The sequence below is a fragment of the Phalacrocorax aristotelis genome, chromosome 1 (assembly GCF_949628215.1).
Source record: "Phalacrocorax aristotelis chromosome 1, bGulAri2.1, whole genome shotgun sequence".
Classification (NCBI taxonomy): Eukaryota; Metazoa; Chordata; class Aves; order Suliformes; family Phalacrocoracidae; genus Phalacrocorax; species Phalacrocorax aristotelis.
Genome location: NC_134276.1, coordinates 46436564 through 46456828, shown reverse-complemented (window position 1 = coordinate 46456828; position 20265 = coordinate 46436564). Strand labels below are relative to the sequence as shown.

Below are 20265 nucleotides of genomic sequence, written 5' to 3'. Positions count from 1 at the left end.
CAGACTACAGCCATATTATTTATAAACCCAAAAACTGAGACATTGCATGACCATTATATGGGGGAGGTGAGAATTTGCCATTCTAGTACTAAATTGGAGCACTAAATTGGAATGTAAAGTTCAGCAAGAGAAAATTCAGCAGAGGTTGGTTACAAAATCTTATTCTTAAAACAGGGCAACCGAACACAAAAACAGGATATTCCTGTACATCTCAAAATAATGTGGGTTGTTTTGGGGGGTTTTTTTGTACACAACAGACTTGACCTCAGTTTGTAGTTGGACACCCCCATACCCTTTTATGCAATGCCACCGCCTTAAGGGTTATTTTCCAGTTTGTACTGGTGCAGTAGTTGCTCTACTCTTAGTTTGGTACGTGCTATTGCGCATATCGCACTTCAAGACAAGACAGAAGAAGCTTAAGAGTGTGAGGACTAGTTATTATAAAGAAGAAAAAATATTATAAATATGAGACTGGAAGGGAACACTTCCAAGTTTATCAAAGCAAAGGTTGTACTAATTGGTTTAATTTGCAGCAAAGATTTGTCACATATTATGGAATAAAAATTAACCATAAAAGTTAATACTATGTACCATAGACCAGTCTGCCAGTTTTTAAGAGGTTAAAAAAAATATATGCCAGGAATGGTCTAGGTATAAGAATATCCGGTCTAACAAGAGAGTAGTCATGAACTATGTGACCTCTGAGCTCCTTCCAGCCATATATGCAATTTCCACATGAAAGAGCTTATTACTCATTCGAGTCTCATCATCTGAATACCAAACCAAGAGAAAATTCTTAGTTAAGCATGTATGTATCTGCAGCATTTAGGGCATAATACAGAACAAAGTGAGTTTCAGGGGGAGTTCTGGTGCTGTTTTGGAAATGAGGTATTTCACAGCAACTGCTCAAAACACATGATAACCTAGACACTAAAAATGTCTACATATAAATCAGTTTATTTTAGGATGTATACTCTTAAGCATCAAGTCAGAAATCCAAACCTATAATGCCTACTGTGACCTGCCATTGTTAAAAACAACAAAAAAATAAAACTCTATACCCATGGTGGGGGAACAGACACAAGTAGTCCCCCCTCACATAACTACAATTACTCATATTAGACTAACTACAAACTCTGAAGACACACAGTTTAAGTAGCACTTACACTATCATATATAACCCTAATGCCAGACACTATAACTCTAATTTTATGGTAAAAGTTGCATAGGGAACTAGGATTTATTAGAATTTAAAGGCTAAGGCACTGGTTGCATCCAATTTTTGCTTTCTAATGAATTTGGTTCCCAAAAGAGATTCCTCTGTATGGCCTGTAAATTCTCATCACTTGCAAGGATGGAGCAAGCTGTTGGTGGTCCAGCTGTACTCCTCTAGTGGCCTGCTGCCCTGGAACCACTGGAGACGCCCGCAGAGAGATGGGAGAGCACAACGTGATGGTGCTGAACATGTCTATGCACCACTGGCACTTTCTACATTTCCACAGAGATTTTGTGATGGTGTCAGACAAGGAGAAAAAAAAAAAAACCATTTCTGCCTTCCCTTTCCTTAACGGATGACTGTCTTGATCTAATAAAAATAACTGACCTACAAGCTCTGAAGGACAAAGGGTTCCTCCTGGGCACCTCCAATGACAGATTTATGTGGGAATCGGGCAGGTACCAGTGGAGAGAATAGCTACAGCTATTGCAGTGTTTTGTTTGAAGAACTTCCAGAAACCACATAAGAAAAATAACAGAAACCTGTTTTTTGGAAGGGAACATTCAAAGTTAAAGCAGACCTGGACTTTATTACATAGCTTTTGGTCACAGATGCTACATAAATCCACCTGCTCAAGGTGTTATTTTAGATACATTAAGAAAAATAAATGAATAAATGAATAAATAAATAAATCAAGTTTTTGCCACCTCAAGGAAGAATATACAAAACCCCACACAGCCTTGCTGCCAGAGGAAGGAACGGAAGAAACACAGGACAAAAATGGAAACCCTAGAAGATTTGCTGTTTGTGTTTGCATTTGAGAAACAGTGGGGCAGAAAGATGAAAAAAATGGCCACTTCTGTTTTCTGCTCCACCCCCTCCAGCGTGTACTGACAGAGCGTGCAGCACAGCCACCGCATAACCCTACCTCAGGTTGGCAGTGGGACATGACTTCTGCTACACCTTGGTCTCCTGCCTTTGCCTATACCCAGCACTGGAAAAGGCACGAGTGTGGATAATTCCAGTTCCACTGCTGCTTCCAGCAGCCCTGTGCAACATCACCGCTGAATTCAGGGAGGTTTCATAGAAACCCAGCAAGCTGAGACAACCTCGAGGCCTGATGACCACACATTTTATGGTAATGGCAGCTGGCACAAGAACATGTAAAATCAGAAAATCAAAGGCTGGTAGATCAGAGGTAGCCCTCCAAGGTTTCCTTTGGATGAAGGTTTGTAGTAGTCAAGGCTACATACACTTTAGCATGTGCCAAATTCATACCAATACGTGTGTCTGTCAGAAGATAGGTCCATGAAAAGTGACTGTCAGTCTTTATATTAGATTTATCAATAGAGAACAAAGGACAGATTCGGGATCAGTGAAGTGAATGGCCCATCCTTCATTCATTGGCTTTGAAGAAGCAAATTAAAACTAAATAATGTCCAACAAAACCAACAAAAAGCTTGTTAATATTCTTGCCTACATACAGGAATAAGTCTACAATATAACTGCCCAAAACACTTTTTACCAAAGCAGAAAATGGTACAATAAAACAATTCTGAAAAATATATTCAACATTATTTGAAAACAGCTTATTCTGGAACGAAAGATTTCCCTTATAAACACTGTAATGGCAGGTTGAGAATCCCTGCAAAGTACCTTCTGAATCCTTGGGAAGTCACAATACACTGCAATGGAAGACATTGTTGTTTTCATCAGATCTGAAAACTTTGCAAAAAGTGACACTGGCTTAAGCAGTAAATATTTTGCTGGCTAATGGAAGCTTTTGTGAGCAAACTTGTGACACCAACATTTCTGCTAAAAAGAAAAAAAATTCTACATGTGAAAAATACTATGGCAGAAAATTCTTTAAAGTAATTTTGCAAACATTGTGAAGACTTTTGTGCTACTCAAAAATGCACAGGAGTATTCATGTGAACAGAAAATAACTGACACAAGACTCCTTTCTCTGTCTTGATCCTATTTTTCACATAAATGAAACATTTGTGAAATTCATAGCATCTGAATGCCAAATACACATTTCTGCAGTATGACATAGTGAGGGCTATTTTAAGACGCTGGAATGTCATTAATTTGTGTCCCTTAGCTCAGCAATTTGTAAATTATTAGCTCTAGAGGACCAAAACAAAGTAAAGCCTGTCTAAGCCCATTTCATCCAACTACTGGTGTTTAACTTAAACATGATTTCAAGATCTAATACCAAAATCCAGCATATACTATTATCATAAAATTGAAAAGGAAGCCTGATGGATGATATATACCTACAGGAAGACAAGAACAACTTTTCATTCTTGGCCCTTTCAGTTTCCCAAGATTTCAAATAAGTACCTACATTTCTGCTGATAACAAAGCCCCTGAGGAGCAAGTTCAGCTTGAGATGTCACTGTCGAACCTTTTTCCTATAGTGTCAATAGGAGGGGAAGGAAAGAAGAATATGATTAAGCAAAATGCTATTTAAATATCTATTTTTTCTGGTTAAATACAGGAATCTCTTGTAACAGCAGCCTCACACCTTAACGAGAGAAGAGACTTGTACTATCAGATTCCTGTTCCTGCAGAGTTTTATGTGAAATAGCAAGTCCTTGGCTGCTGTGTTCCATCACAGGGGGCTGCATGAAGGGTTACAGGGCAGCTCTGTAGCTCTGGTCTCTAGAAAAGTGTTAAACCTCTCTAGAGGTCATAAGACTCCCCAAACAAGGCTAAAAATGAAATTACACAGGCAACAATGGAGAGCTCCAGAAAGAGCTGGAAAATTTGGCTCTAGGAGAGAAGCTCTCCCAACAGCAAACCGCTTTGAATGGAGCAGCAGACACTACTTTGTGTTTGTTTTTTAAATCCATTAAACAGAACACACCTACCACTTCTTTTTTTATCCCAAGCAATTCATTCAAAGTCAAAGCTTTGGTCTGAAGCTTAAGGCCTTTTATTTTATTTCATTCTGGGCTAGCCTTAAAGGAGCAGTAGGAGAGGTTTAAAACTGGCAACATCATTCACCAGGAAATACAAGTTACCTGCTCTTAGGCACCTATGGAGTATACTTGTTTCAAGTTCTTCAAGTTTGAGAAAAAAAATCTGGACTTCAGAAATTCCCTACCATAATTAATGACTTGCTCCAACTTGACTTTAAATGTGTTTAATCACTATGAAGGAACAGAAAAGAAAAAAAAGTTTGGCATCATCTGATATTTTTGAAGTAACAACTTTAAAATGGTACTTTATTGTTTAACCAACCTCTACTTCAGGCCACAGGACCTTCGTACTAGGCTTCAAAAAGGAGGGAATAAATGAGCAGTGGCCATGTTAACACAACTCTAGAGACTTGGGTAACAAGGGACGGTGAATGGTCTTGGTGCATCGTCTAACTCCTGGCCAGCCCCTCTCTGATGGGGGTCTCCATCCTCGCAGCAGGAAAGGACAGAGGGCTTCTGTGGTCCCCTCCGCCCCCAATCCAAACATTTCAGTCACATAGTTAAAATTCATATGTATATGAGAATTAGGTTTTTAATAATTCTACAAGTCTTCCTTATTCAAATGGACGGAGAAGCCAAAGGAACGTATAGAGGAAAGGAATTTTTGAGAAAGGATGATCTAGAATTCTCCACACTTAGACAAAGAGAAATAAAATTTAAGCATCTAATTCCTAACTTTAAAGAAAAAAAAAATCTAGAAGACATAATTTTTAACAGCTACCTGGATAAGTCCTTATCCACCTAAAAGAAATTTTAATGAGGAAGGTATCACCCTGTAGCACTGAAACCAAAGCTAGGTAATTTCCATAACCACAGAAAAGATATTTCAAGTTTCTTTTCCCTGGCAATAGCTTTCATCCCCAACTCGAAGTACCTTCTCTCTCTTTTGTGCTTAATTTAAAGAAAAGTTCAAATACACAGGCAAGCTGCTGTAGCAGCTCTGAGTTGAGATGTTCCCGTTCACCTCAGCTGGGCAATTTCCTAACTCCAATGGGTGCCACTAGAGCAACCAGATTGTTTAACATCCTGTGCAAATTACTGGAGATGAATGCTCAAATCCACCAGTGTGCATACAAATGGAAATTAGCAAAAAGCAGCAAGATGGTAATTCAGCATGATGCTAAATTTTATACAAACCTCTCTAAAAGGAAATCAACAGGAGACAGGAAGCAAGACAAACATTGGGACTGTAGCATGAGCTACAGCAGAAGGTCCACATGATGATATTCAAAACAGAAAGCCCTACTCCATAGATTGCTTCTGGTTTTCTCTCCCCCCCACCCCCCCTTATCTGGAACAAAGAATATTTACCTGCTCCTAAAAAAAACAAAGCAAAACAAAACAAGAAAACCCACCCAAAACCTCCTCCAGCCATAGGTACACCTTAAAGTTGTTGTGGCAGACACACAGTACTAACCACCTTGAACGTTCTCCCCCATAAACTTTGTAGCTAAACAAATATTAATAATTGAGAAGCACACAAAGTGATTTTACTAAGGGAGTAATTAACAACTTCATTTCAGTTTAGCAGCTGATTTTTAGTTGGCGTTAAGCCAACAGGAGCTTAAAAGAACCTGTTGCACACGTATAAGTTTCTTAACAGCCTTGTGAGTTACTTCTGGGCAGTTTGATGTGGCCCTCAGACTTCAAAGGCCCCTTTTATAAAAATGGGGGACAAAAGGCAGAGAGGTCTTTATCATCATTTATGATAAATAAGATAGACAAACCCACTACGTACTAGAAGGCTGATGTGAGGAAAAGACTGAACTTTGCATGAGCTTCATCAACATGATAGGAGTCCTGAACGTAGGAGTCCAAGCTCATAGGAGCCCTGAACTACTCAGGATTTTTGGATTAGAAGGTGACAGTAATTTGGAAAAGCAAGAGCAAATAGTGCAGTAGCACAGAAGAACCCAGATAAAAAAATTTCTGCCTCTTTGCTACCAGCAGATGCTTGGGAGGACCCATCACCAGACTGCAGCAGAGCATGTGCCCAAGCATTTCCTAAAAACTTAAGTGAACACATCCCACCCTGGGCACACACAGCTCAAACCCTCTTCATTTTCTACTGCTCAGCCTTAATGATTCCTATTCCCCCAGTCATGAACACATAGGCAGACAGACAAAACTGATGATCCCTGAAGTTGGCATTACAGGAATTGCATGCTAAGGTCTAATCACCAAATACACACATTGCTGATAATTAGGCCATGTAGAAACACAAGGATCTTCCCCTTACCAGAATTCACTGATTAAAATTAACATAGTGTGAAATGAAAAGTACAAACCTTTAAGTGGAAAGCTGCCTAATGTAATTATCACAATTACCATTTAATTTAAGAAGCAGATCAAAGAAGTGCATCATTTACATTTTCAAACATTAAGTTTTAAAGATCAAAGACCTCTAGTATTTCCAGACTGCACATGTGTGAGTAACTCGGTTAATGAATCTATGCAGAGGGAGAACATGAGCTGCTTGTTTCCTCCATGCAGCAGTGTTTCCCCATCATCTGAGACTGTAGCAAGTGGTATCTACAATAAGAATCATCAACAAGCACCCGTTGACACTATATATATAGAGGCAAGGGGCTTCAGGGTCTAAAATTGCATTACACCAATTTTCTGACTGCTGGAGAACTCTCTCCCTGAAACTAGCTACTGCTGCAGAGATTTTTCACAACTCCAGCCTGACAGCTATGATTTAACAGCGCTTATAAGATGTTCCAAAGGTCATTAAAGACTTCACTTCATTGTAGTGTTTAACCAAAACACTTGTTTTGTGACAGTGCTGTAGCCTAATTATGCAAAAAAGTTAGAGAGAAGTGCACTATGTAAGTATTCCAAAACACGTCAGTTAATTTCTGCATAGAATTAAACTATCGGCAGCAACAGTGATGTTTTGATGAACACTGGGGGTTGCTGTAACAGACCCTGATTGAATTCAGTGTGAAGTAGAAAGTATCCTGCCACCTAGATCCAGGAAACAATCAAATTTTTAGTTCATACTGAAGACTCATGCTTACCTCCGAGTGCCTCCCAAGAAATGCAGCTTAGAATTCAAAGTTAAAAATGGATTTTTCTTGGCAGAAAACCAGAGAGCATCATGGCCATAAAACCCATGCTTAAAATAGAAGATGATTGTTTAAAAGAGAGATGATCATTTAAACTGAACCAGTAAACAGGAGCTGCTCATGGAAGTTGAGGAAATGGCCAAAACTTCTCTTACTAAATTGTGGAATGTGACAACACCACATGTGTAATGCGCAACAACACTTGGTACCTGATTGCTGGTGTTGCAACAACATTTAGTCCCCAGAGTCTCCCTTATTGCACACTAAGATCCTCAATACATCATACTGCCTGTCAGACTGGTCCCAAGCACAGGATGGGTTTTTATCTGCATCTCCCTTGTGTTAACTATTTTCCTTCTGAATCACGGGATTAAAACTATTTTAAAAGTACATCAGAGGGAATATATAATTTACGCACGGACTTTAGTTCTTATATCACGGTACTATACATCTAACACAGGAAATAAAGGGGCATACAAAATCTACATACCTACCTCTAAACACAGGAACATTTAAAGCAGCTTTCTAAAGAGAAGCTTTTCTGACAGACACCTCTTCATGGTAAGGATGTTGCATTCTATAACTAAGACCTTCAAGCTCCTAAAAAGATGAGCAGCCACTGTACTTTTGCAAGAGTTAAGGAACCCGTGTATTATTAGTACACTGGGAAACAGCCTTGTGACAGACAAAAGAAATTATATAGAAGCAAGTTTCATACTTTAAACCTTCTCCCACAAAATAGAAAGGTGAGCAATATCCAGGCTCTTTAGACAAAGAAAAAAATGATGGGTTGTGTCCAGCTGCAACTAAGCCACGACATCCTAATCTCAAAGGATGTTTATGTTGCATAACACTGGAATATATGGGTATTCCTGCTAGATCTAAACTGGTTCACATGAATTTCTGTGTGACAGCAGCCACACAGCTTCCAATTCCCAACCTACACCAGGTACGTAGACACAGTCAAAGCATTTAAAGGTCTTAATCTGCATCTGACAAAAATTAAAACCACTGTGTGCAACCTAAGCAACATTGCAGGCATTGGCAGATGGAAAAAAAAAAATTGGCTAAAAATTGGTGCATGTCCCATCTACCTCCATTAGCAATCTGCAGAAGAGTGCCCCTTCCCAAAGGGGAATATATATCCCTTGCCTCAAGAAGAAAGAGAGACACGTACGCTTCTTTACTGGAGTGGAGAAGCACGTGCTGAGGATAGGATAAGAAGGACCCAGAGATCCAGATCTCTTCTCCATATCCTCCCCCCAGGAGCAATGTCTATTAAACTGAGCCTGCACCAGCTTCATCCATTCCCAGACTGTGCAATGGCACAAGAATAAAGATAAGCGGTGGCTGAGCTACAGCCACAGCACAGCTGGGTTAGGGATAACACTGTAAGGAAATAAATAAATAAAAAAGACTGAGATGAGGAAGGCTGGCATACCTTTAAAAACAGCTGAGACACACCAATATCCGTTCCATACTTCACTCCCCTGTATCTGAAAGGTAGCGTGACATTAGAGATGTATTCTACCTCCCGAGACACTGTCCTCTATCCTACCTCCTCGACTGATCACAGAGGGAAGATAAAACAATCAGATGAGTCACTGCTGGAAATCTGCACGGCTGGATCACATCTAACCCATCTACTCACCAGACGCAGGAAACTGAATTACTGCCAGCCTCCCAGCCACGTCTGATTAGACGGTGGAAAACGCTGCTCCAACCTTAAGCTTTGTTACCCCGACCAGCAGATAAGGTTTTTGCAAAAGACTGGCCCGCATGCAAAGACCAAATCTTGTTGCTGAAATGTGCATGTTAGGTATTTTGTATTCTTACAAAAGTGACTGTTGTACTGGGAACCAGACATGATTTAACAGCATTATTTTTCTTAACTATGGCATATCCAAGTAAGTTTAGGGAAAGAACATTCACCTTTTTACTGTAATTTTCAAGGGGAGACAGTTTTCACAAGGAAAGATCAAAGATTGCACTGGAAAATGGAATGCCTTAAGATTTTAGTTGCCATGTTAAAAAAAAAAAAAAAAAGGTTTTTTTAGAAACTCTTAGCTGGGGAAGTAAGATAGGTAAGAAAACATGAAGGAGGAACCACAGGTACACACAGACACGCATTTTTCAGCCAGGTCTAGCAGTAGGCTTCCATGCCCCATGGTAGGTAAAGCAGATGAGATACTGATTTTACAAATACATAGATGAAAAATTCAAAATAAATGTAATAACACATTCAGAAATTTAGAACAGCCTGAGACTGTACTCCCCCAATCTTTTAAATGACTGAAATGCAAAACAAATGTAAAAACCCAGATTTAAAAAGCTATTTTGTTCTACAAAATTTCATAATTTAAATACTTACAGGGTAAGAAATTCACTCTAGTAAGCAGCAAAAAGTAGTTATTTACAAATAACCTTAGGTGCACATGTCTCTTCTTCCCCTTCCAAGCCTCTCTCCTCTGTCATTTCTCCACAGTGCACAGCTCCCAACCTCATCCACTGACACCTGATATGCAGAACTTCCTGGAGTCTTTAACGATGCTCTCAAATGAGATTACAGCCCACGTCTGCAAGACCTATCCCAACGTCACAGAGGACTTTTGGATTTTATCAGACACATCAACACTAGGTCATTAGTGAGCAACCCAGTCTGTGCATTTTAATGGGGATTTGTCTTTGAAAAAATTCATCGACATCTAAGACTCGCAGTTGTGAGGCAATACCCTCCTGAATAATCATCGAGTCGATGTTTATTATATCAGGGTTTATTTTGCCTCCACAGCATGAGGCAAATGTCTGTGAAAGATACTGTCTGTACCTGGAGCTCATGCCTTCATCCTCACCTCATTTTCACTCAGTCCAAATAAGAACAACTCCACACAACCTTTTTACTGAATGCTGAGAACTCTCAATGAGGATGCCCATCTGACATTTAAAAAGAAAAAAAATTATACAAAGGTGAGACCTTCGTAGTTAGTTAAGAGAGTTGATGTCACTTTGTTACAACCCCTTCTATTTGCAAAAGAACGTGCAATCAAATGCATGGCCCAGTTTTGCTCAGGATTACATTTTCAGATGCATTACAAAGGTACATTTTGTCAGTGGCACTGTTTAGGCGAACGGAGCATGGTAACTCAAGCAAGAAAAGAGGTTTTTCCTACAGTGGAAATGCAGTAATGCCTAGCTTTGACCCCAGCTTTACCTAACTTGAAATAGTATCCAAAGAAGTATTTCAAGGCACAACAGCTGTGCTACAAAACTCCCCACCCCTGTAGTGTCAAACCTGGATCTTAATTTTTCTTCCTCTTCTCCACAGCCACTTTGCCATCTGGCTTTGTTTGCTTTCGTTCTTTTATCACATTGTGATTTACTAGCTGACACGGTCATTTGACCACATAGAAAGTCTCAGATCGAACTCCACAAGCTAGATTTTTCAAATTCCTTCCTGAAGGAAAAAATTAATAAATAAATAACAAATAGGAGGTCCAATAAAGTACTTCCAGGAAAGAATTTGCAAATAACACTGGAGATTAGATCTGGGATTAGACTGCACCCCTGAAGGGCAGGTGATGATCATAGCAGAACTGCTGGACCGGATGGCCCAACACCTCTGAAGGACCATCTCCCAACCAATGAAACTCCAGCAGGATGGAAAGGCCGCTTCTGCCATAGCGGAAGCCTGTGTATAAGCGTATCATATACTATCAAATGCTTTGGCCCAGACGCTCCTGGCAGAGTTTCTATTTAAAACAGCTCCAACTGTATTTATAAAGCCTTATGAAATTCATCCTGAAGAAGTTATTTATGGCTGGAAGCCAGCCTCCCGAATTCAGGTGTCTAGCTTACACCTCAACCCCGGGCACCTAGCGAACAGCTCCTGAGTCGTACAAGGAAGAGAGCTGGGCAATGAGCAGGTGACTTGAGAGGCCTCCAGGGAAAGAGGCGTCTAAATTCAGGTGTCTGCCTATCTTCATCCCACTAGCTCAGCAGCAACCCAACGGCAAGCTGCTACCAAAAGGCCAACTCCGCCATCACCACCTTGTCCCTGGCATGAGCACTGGTGCCTGTCCCGCCTCCCAGGAGCCAAGTGAGTACCGAATACCACAAAATAGGCTGATTTTTCATCATCAGATGAACTCCCTGAGCCAAATAACTGGAGGGTCTGACAAACACCACTGCCACCACAAAAAAGGCAGGAGAAAGACATGTCAAGCACAGGTGTTTCAATGATACCTTACTGTGGTAACGGCCCAGCACTAACACTAAACCACATAGTTGTGGAGCTTACCCTAGGAGGACAGCTTGGCCCAACACCTAGTGTTTTCACTGTCTGTGCTAGTTGAATTGATCCCAACCCAGATATTCCTTTAAAGCTGTGTTACATGACAACAATTTTGCCTTTTTTTGGCCAACGTAGTAATAACTATTTCCCAAAGTTAGTGTATCAAGTTTCTAATAGTAATGACTAAAAGCTGAACCACATCCAGAAACAAAAGTTAAGACTTTCACGAGCTGGTGCAGAAGAAATGTGCCAACACACACAGCACTGGCAAAAAAATAAAGCAAGTCTTATAATCCTCACGCCCTTCTAAGATAATCTCAGATGTTTTGTACCAGAAATGCAAAACACTGTTGAAATTAAGTTTCTCTATTCAGTGTAACACAAATGAAAATTTTACAGCTAAATATCTAACTGGAAGCTAGCACACTGTAAGGCAGATCCAGACATCTTTCTTTTCATTGGAAAAGTAGAAATTTAGCACTATTCATGAACGTTAAATTTGCAACAGTTTGCAGAAGCTCACAGCATGAGGAACCAAAGAACCTATTTTAAAGTAGCTTATTCACCATGTTCCTTTAAAGCTAGTTTTTACTTGGATTGACAGTATTCAGATACGTGAAAAACAGCAAAACCAAAACACTCCTCCTAAGGTAATTTGGATAATAATGTTAGGTGTGTCAAGCACACCTTAGACCAGCAGAAACATTTCTAGTACACTGGGTCTGAGAGCACATGCTGTTTTTCATTAATTTGCTGAAATTGGAAAGCCCATTTTAATTATTATAGTTACAAGTTATGTTAGTCTCATTAAGCAGAAAAGGTTGAGGGGTTTTAAAGAACTTTTTTTAAAACAACAAAAAAACCTGAGTGGATAAAGGAAATCTGAAGAGGAGGAGTGGTAGGTACAAGAAACAGCTGGAATATATCTGGTTCTTACAACACAATAAAACCCAAGTGTTTTCCAAAGCTCAGCAAGGTCATCATCTAATGTAATACACCCAAATGCTCATTAAAAACTTAAATTTGGACCAAAAAAAAAAAAAGTATTTCACAAAGAAAAAGGTGCTAAAAAGGAGTCCATAGTCATGGGGGGTGGGGGAAATATGATGAACATAGAAATCATCATCTCACCTCCTCCCCAGGCTATGGGAGGAAAAAACATACATGACCTCACAAAACAGAAGAGAGTATCAGATCACAGTTCAAAAAACATACAAAAAGACCGGAGGAAAACAGAAGTAACACCATGACTAACTGTAGTTGGTAACCACAAAATACAGAATTTAAAAAAATCCAGTCAGAATTGCCTGTAGATCCCCTTAAGCTGCAATCCATTTCCCCAGTATAGAAGACACCCATCTCTATAGTTAAGTTAATTCTTCCTCTTAAAGTGTCTGCAGATGTGGCTTTCATGCAAAATTTTAAAACAACACTCACAACTACAAAGAGAAACCATCCACAAAGGAAACTACACTGTGAACTCAGCTCAAAGCTATGCATGCCCATCACACAGGACTGCATGAGGACAGACTTCGAACATCTCTGAGAAATCCAAATATAAATTTGAAAACATATAAACCCACCTTGCAGAAACCAGGAAATAGATTTTACTCTCAAGCAAAAATCAGTCCCATTTTTCTCTCAAACACATCACCAAACACACCACAGATACCTTTCCTGAGGTCCATCAGGAAGGGGACAAGGTAAGAGACAAAATACCATTCAGCCAGCTAAAACAATTATTACTGTCACCCTCTCCCTCAAATATTATTGCTAGCCCTGTTATATGATATTTTGCCACAGCACTTTCTTAGTCTGCAGCCAGTGGAGAACGTTACTTCTAGGACTTACATTCCCACAGTATTTACTTAACAGCATGCATATCTATGTATCAATTCATATTTATATATTAATTGGATACACTTAGGTTTACTCCATGCAAGGCTCACTGCCAAGAATCTATAAACAATAATGAAATATTGATGCATCCACCTAAAGGCGGGTTAAATACATCCCTTATGTAGACATGAGCCAGGGCTTTGGCAGCAGTGCTGTAAGAAGTTCTCCAGAAACCAGCCCACCCAGGTTTTATGACTTGACAGAATTACTTTGTATTAGACATGTTTTAGGCAACACAATATATAGACTTTGCCTTTTCATTCACACATTTTTCATTCTGACACCATCTAGGACATCAACTGGCTCTCTACACACTATCCGAGAATACCTTACCCAGAACTGAGAAAAACCTTTTCATAATGATTAGTTCAACTGAAATAAAGGTACCTATGAGAAGAGGATTTGAACTGTAAAATGAGTGTTCCATCTCTACAGTTATTCCTCCCATCTGCCATACCAGACTGTATGCGTTAGATTCACGCTTGGGGGAAAAACAAAACAAAATAATCGCTGAGGTAAGATGTCTATGCAAATACAGGGAAAACATCACTGCTAGATCTCTTGCTGCATTTGCAGAAGCCATAAAAAATATACAGTAGAAACGCAGATTTCAAATAGTTTCAACAAATAGAAACATTTGGTGACCACATGTCAGAGACCATTCACTGGATTTGATTGCTGTACTGTTGGTCCAAACCAAAAGATTTCAGAAAGTAGTCCTGGCTCTCAAGCTTTATCCTCAAGGTGACTATTTCTACCAAGCTACTCTGCAAATCTGCTTTTTTAATATTCTAAAAAGCGTGTGTGTGCCTGCATGTATACACACACGTTTTTTTCCTGAAAGAGACAAAACCAAAAGCCTCCAAATAATTTTCCAACATCCAAAATGTAACAGATACTCTTAAATCACAATGGAAGATAGTTTTGGACTCTGAAAAGCACACTGTAATGCAATAATAAATGACGTTCTTAGCACACAGAACAGCATTCAGATAAATTAGGCTATTTCACTACCTATTTAATGGCCATGCCAGGTAGGAGCAGCAGGGCCGCCTTCACCTGCCATCCAGACATGTTGGGCTCTCTTCCTCTAATGCTGTCTATTGAAAACTACGAAACACCCTTATCTTGCTACAGAAATCCTAACGGTGAAATACCTCTCTCCATCAACACTGGGCAGTGTTAGCACTAGAAAGGACTTCTGCTCCGCTGCAGTGTCCCTGCATGAGGAACAGTCCCACGACTACTGGGTCCTGCTTGTGACCCTGAGACTGATGCTCTTGACGATATCAGATGAAATCAGTAGCTCCCAGAACATCTGACTTCAACGGTTATTAGAAGTTCAACTCCAGAGAGGCCTCGTAGTAGCTTCTGATATTAAAGAGTTACTTGGCCCAACACCTATTTTTCACTTCAGTGGACTTATGAAGGTTGCTCCACGTGCTTTCCTACAACTCTGCTGCTTTCCTCCAACAACTCATTCAGGAACACGCTCACTGCCCACCCTCCCTCAGGTGGATTCTGTATATTTGACTACTTCAGGGAACAAAAACAAAAAAAAAATTCAAGCATTATTTGCCTCAGGGCACTCTAACTAAAGATTTACAGACTTTGTGGGTCAGGTTTCAAGTTGCTTTAGCAAACAATTTCAAACCCCAGACGTTTACCTGAGGACTAGGGTTCATTTAAGGCACAGAACAGGAATCAAAAGCTGAGAGGTTTTACAAGAAAACAGCACACACTGTTCTTTCCACTTGAACTCTTAGAGGGGCATCACCCCTAAAATGGTAAAGGGTGTTCTGGGACAGCAGGACCGTGTCTCCCCTTTGTTCACAAGGATGAACTTCACGGTGGACTGCAGAGAGGAAGAGGCAGGCTGCCCTCCCACATCTTGAGGCAGGAAAACAGACTCGGCAGTCTGGGATATTTAATAGCTGGGGGAAGAATGCTTTGGTTTGGAGGAACAGCTTTTGGCTTGCTTAAGTTATAATATGGAACAGAACGCAGTAAAATAATTTTAACCCAGCTATTTCTAGCTTTGGCAAACACAGCTCTACCTTAGAGAAACTATTTCGAAGTTGTGTTGTTTTAGTGTTTTATTCTGGTCTCAGCACACACCATCTGCCCAGCTGAGGTGCTAAGTAAAGGCTGAGCTGCATGTGAGTTTGACCAGCACCATGTTGTTACAGGCAAAGTTCAGAAGACTCAAAAAAAGTCCCAGATGCAAGAACTCAATACCACTAAGCGCTGCTGGGTTCTGGATATAGGACACCTGAGAAGTGCTTGAGTTTTGCACAGAAAATGACTACTCTTTCTCCCAAAAAAGTAAATGCCCTTGGCAGCCAGCTCTCGCAGAGTGACTGCCTCCAGCTAGAGCAACCGATATCAGGACAAGCAACATTATCCCCCCTCCCAGTTCACCACAGCACACAACACACAAGAGGTTGGGGACTATACCTGAAAAGGTCTTTGTACTGTAAAGACTATGGTACAGACTTGCCGTGTCTGGATTATCATAAACTATGCCTCGACATGAATCTGAATTAAAGAACAAAGTCTTTCATTAACAAACCCCACATATCAGATGCAATTTTTTGTTGTTATCACCCTTAATCAAGTTGTTCTGTTTTTTGGGGTTTCTTTTTTTTATTATTTTTACAGCGTAAGAACTAGGATCAAATGTTTGAGCTCCCACCAGCCAGTGGCTGCTGTACAACATAGAGGCTCCAGTTGGGAACAGGCAGAAGAGGGACCTGACCAGGACACAATTTCCTCTCACCAAAAGCTTCAAGAACAGATAGGATAAAAAAGTTTTGATGTTTTGGGGTGTTTCCCCCCCCTCCAATATCTGACAGATACAGCTGCCCATTCCTGTTACAAAAAGCCATCAGCTTCAAGGTTTGAGCTTAGGTCTTCTGAGGTTTTTTTTTAAATCTCAGAGTCCAAAAAGCTCTGTATTGAAATACAGAAATATGTTAACACAGATTTCATTAGCAAAGGGAAATAGTAACAGTTTACGAAGAGATTTTTGCTTGTTCTGTTAAATATGTAGTAGCTAGTGTTTGTATGCTTTCATCTTCCTCTAATGTTAGGGGGAAGCTGGAATACAAAACCTTATCAAAACGTAAAAAATTCAAGTTCATAAATATTTGGAAATCTGCCTCATCTTTAAAATTAACTGTTTAACCACTAGGACTCACTAAGGTTCACTCCCAGTCATGTAAACATCACTGCATTTCACCAAGACTCACAAAATCTTGGGATGCATTTCGTTGATCTAAAAATATCTTTACTCTTCTCATACAACAGCGGAAGCTGTTGGTCTTGGCTTTTTAATCCATCTGGATTCAAAGATTAGAGAAACACTATGGACTCTCTGAAACACAAACCTCATTTCATTGGGAAATAAATATTTACATTTCCCTTCAACATTATGGAATTCTTAACATCCTGTTTATCAATACCTTCAGGTTTTTAAGTTACTCGATTTACAATAAAACGTTTCTCCAAGGGGTAAGTTTAGAAGTTACTTTAAAATGAGAACAGCTTTCACATACCAGAAACAAAGTACAGCCACACAAGTTAGATGGGGAAGGGGGGAAGCTGACCCTACTCGTTTTCCACTGCAGAAACAGCACACACTTTATACTTACATCACTTTGCTAGCGCTCCCATGCGCTACTGGCAGGCAAAGAGGGAGCCTTTTGTAGGAATGGTACCACCAGCCAGCACCAAATGAAAATCAATAATAATTAAAACAAATCCTCAAACCCTTAAAATAGGATTTTCAATGATGAATCTACATCACCTTAACAAAACTATTTAAAGTAGGCTTTGGCAATTTAAAGAAAGCAACGCTAGAAATATATATGCAAGAGAGGAATGTTTTAATTACCTCAACTCACAGCTAGCTCCTACAGAACTGACACTTGGGGAAGCCAGGACTGCTTTAATTACTGGCATTTGCAGGCGGCACTTTGAGACTTGACATTTGTGGAAGTCACTTGTGATACCCTCGCCTACGATGCTCTCGGTTCAAAATTCTCAACAGGTTTTAAGTGCTAGATGTCATCATTTTACAGAGGAAACAAAGAAGCCTGGGCTTGGGTCTTGACAAGCTTGCGAGGTTGGGGCCAAAAAGTAACAAACACCCTTCTTTGAATATTTACTCTTTTGAAAGGTACTAGGATAGCATTTATGACAAACTAAGGTTCACCTCGAGTGAATGGGTGTAAAGAAATAAGTATTTTTAGCTCTCAAAATACCAGCCCGCTAAAGCTCCTCTTCAAACACACCCAATGGCTATAAGTGAGGCTGCTCAACATTTCTAACGTTTCTCAGAACACCTTCCCCGCCGCCAGCCACAGGTACCCCTGCGAGGAACCTCTTTCCCCGCGCGTGAACGCGGCACCGGGCCAGCAGGATTTTGTGCAACGATGCAGAGACGCAGATATTTACGTCAAGCGCTCAGGCACTCATGTTTAAAAATAGGAGGGAAGAAAATGACTGTAATTTCAGGTTACTCTCTGTCCTCTACTCTTCTGAGGCAGGAAGAAGAGGAGCGCCTTTAATTCGGGCCATCTCAGAGCAAGCGCTGGAGAAGCAATTTACCAGACGGTGAGAAATTATAAGCCCTAATGACAGGAGGGTAGCACGACGAGCCTTTAATTAGGATTTTTGGGGAGGGGGGCGTTGGCGATGCTGCAAAGACAGATCTCTACAAGCTCCCAGGGTACCTTCTAAAAATACCAGCCCGCAGCTGCTGACAAAGAAGCAAAGTTTGGGAGCCGCGTCCCTGGCGCTCCTGCCCGAGACCGGGGGGAGCCCCACGGGGAAGCCCCTCCACCACCCCCACCCCCAGACACCCCGGGCCGTACCGGGGGGTGCAGGGAAGCCCCGGACTCGCGTGGGGGAAGCGCGGCTTTGGGGTGACGCGGGAACAGAGCGAGAGACGCCTCACCTCTACCCACCGCCGAGCCTCGGCGAACGCCGCCTGGCAGTCGCACTCCACCTCCTCTCTGCCCTCCATGGCCGGCCGGCGGAGCGAGTGAGGCGGCGGCAGCGGGTCCTCCGGCGGGCTGGGGGCGCGGGGAGCAACCGCCCTCATGCAGCTGCCGCCTTTTAAGGCTCCCCGCGCCGTCTCCTCCCCCTGCGCCTCCTCCCCGCGGAGCTCCCCCTCCCGGGAGCTCGCCGGCGCTCAGCGACCGCAAGAATGTGAAGGGAGCCGCCGGCGGTAAAGCAGCTCCGCGGCCCCCCGGGGAGGCTGGCCGGGAGGAGCCGCACCCCCCCCCCCCGCGGTGGCGGCTCCATCCCCCCGGGCCGCGGCGCCCCTCGCCCTCCCGCCCGGCGGCTCCCGCCCCGGCGCATACCAGGAATAGCTGGGGACAATCGCACCTTTCAGGGCCGGCCACCTCCGCCCCGGCCCCCGCCACCTGCCGTCCCGGGACGGCCCCGCGGGCCGCCGCCTCCCCCCGGCCGGGCAGCGGGAGCCCGGGCTCCGGCCGCCTCCCTCACCCCCTCACTAGCGCGTCTTCCCTAGCAGCCATCGGCAGCGCCGTGATCCGGGGGCGGGAGGGGGAACGACTCCGCAGCGCTGTCCCGTCTGGGGACGGAGTTGGGAGCCCTTCCCACTGTTCTGGGAGACGCGAGGTCCGCGCTTTGTTTTGAACGCTTTTCACGCAAACTGGCCGAGGCGGGGCTGCCGGGGCCAGAGCTGAGCTGCGCCGCTCGGCCCCTGGGCTCCCCGCCTGCCCTGAAGGCCGCCGGCAGCAACGCTGGTTCTGCCCGCAGCACCCCCGCCAGCACCCAACGCTTTCTTTCACTCGCCCCGCTGCCCCCATACACCGCGACAGGTTCTTCGTGAGTTCGCTCCCCGCGTTATCCTGCGCTCAGGGTCAGCGGTAAAGCCCTGTCCTAGGAAGGCCGATGTCAGCTCGACCCCTCCTGGAGCCTGGGTGGAGGGTGCGCGGGGCTCCGGGCCCTGTGGTGTCCTGCTGGGCCACGGCGAAGCTTCTCCCGCCCTGACCGAGGGACTCGAGCTAGAGCCGGCGGGGAGCAGGTGCCGTGGCTGGACATACAAAGCTCTTAAGTATAGCAGTGGGCATCGGCTAAGTTAATGAAAGATCAGGAAAAAAGCATTTTCTGGAAAGTTCATGCGTAGCATAAGTCGTTGCCTTTTTTTTTTTTTTTTTTAAAAAATAGTACTTGATTTAATTTTAACATTATATTTAAGATGCTCTTTTTCTACTTCTAATAATGTTTTTCTTCCCGTATCTTCTCTCTAAGCAAAGCTGAGTTACTGCACGCATCTTCTGCTTCTACAGATCATGTAATTTTTTTTTTAAGGATTATTGAGAGAAAGGTAACTAAAAATTTGTACTGCACAGAAATTAGCTTCTCCTAAGCTCTTTCCTTGGGAGCACATCTTATTTCTGCTCTGTAAACAACCTTCTTTTAAAATAGGAAAGAAGATCTTAGGAGATCAATTCAGCATACCAAGAAGCTGTTTCTGCATTACACGGAAATTACTGGTGGTACACACAGGAAGGAAAACTCAGTGACTTTGGCTGAAATAAGTTCCACAGGAGACATTTGCCATTTATTAAAGTTACGAATGCATAGAATCATGTAGTTAGCTCCTCACAGTGGTATGATTTGAGACGTCTATGGTCTAGCACCAGTGATGAACAAAACAATAATCAAAGCTGTAATTTTGAAATTTTTTCCTACTCCTTTTCCCAGCTCCAAGCCAGATCAGCCACAAGACTAAATACAAACGAAGAATCTGCCTCCTTTCATGAG

General features: G+C 42.2%; 1 protein-coding gene across 13 annotated transcripts in view; it reads right to left on the bottom strand.

The window, feature by feature from the left end:
- Positions 1–18623, bottom strand: part of LMO7 (LIM domain 7) — a 130755-nt gene extending 112132 nt beyond the window's left edge. For all 13 annotated transcript variants that reach the window (XM_075088747.1, XM_075088619.1, XM_075088641.1 and 10 more), the window contains exon 1: positions 18425–18623. In XM_075088747.1, coding sequence (XP_074944848.1) covers positions 18425–18571 — 147 coding nt within the window. In that variant the 5' untranslated portion in view covers positions 18572–18623. The remainder of the gene's footprint in view (positions 1–18424) is intronic.
- Positions 18624–20265: the final 1642 nt, after the last annotated feature.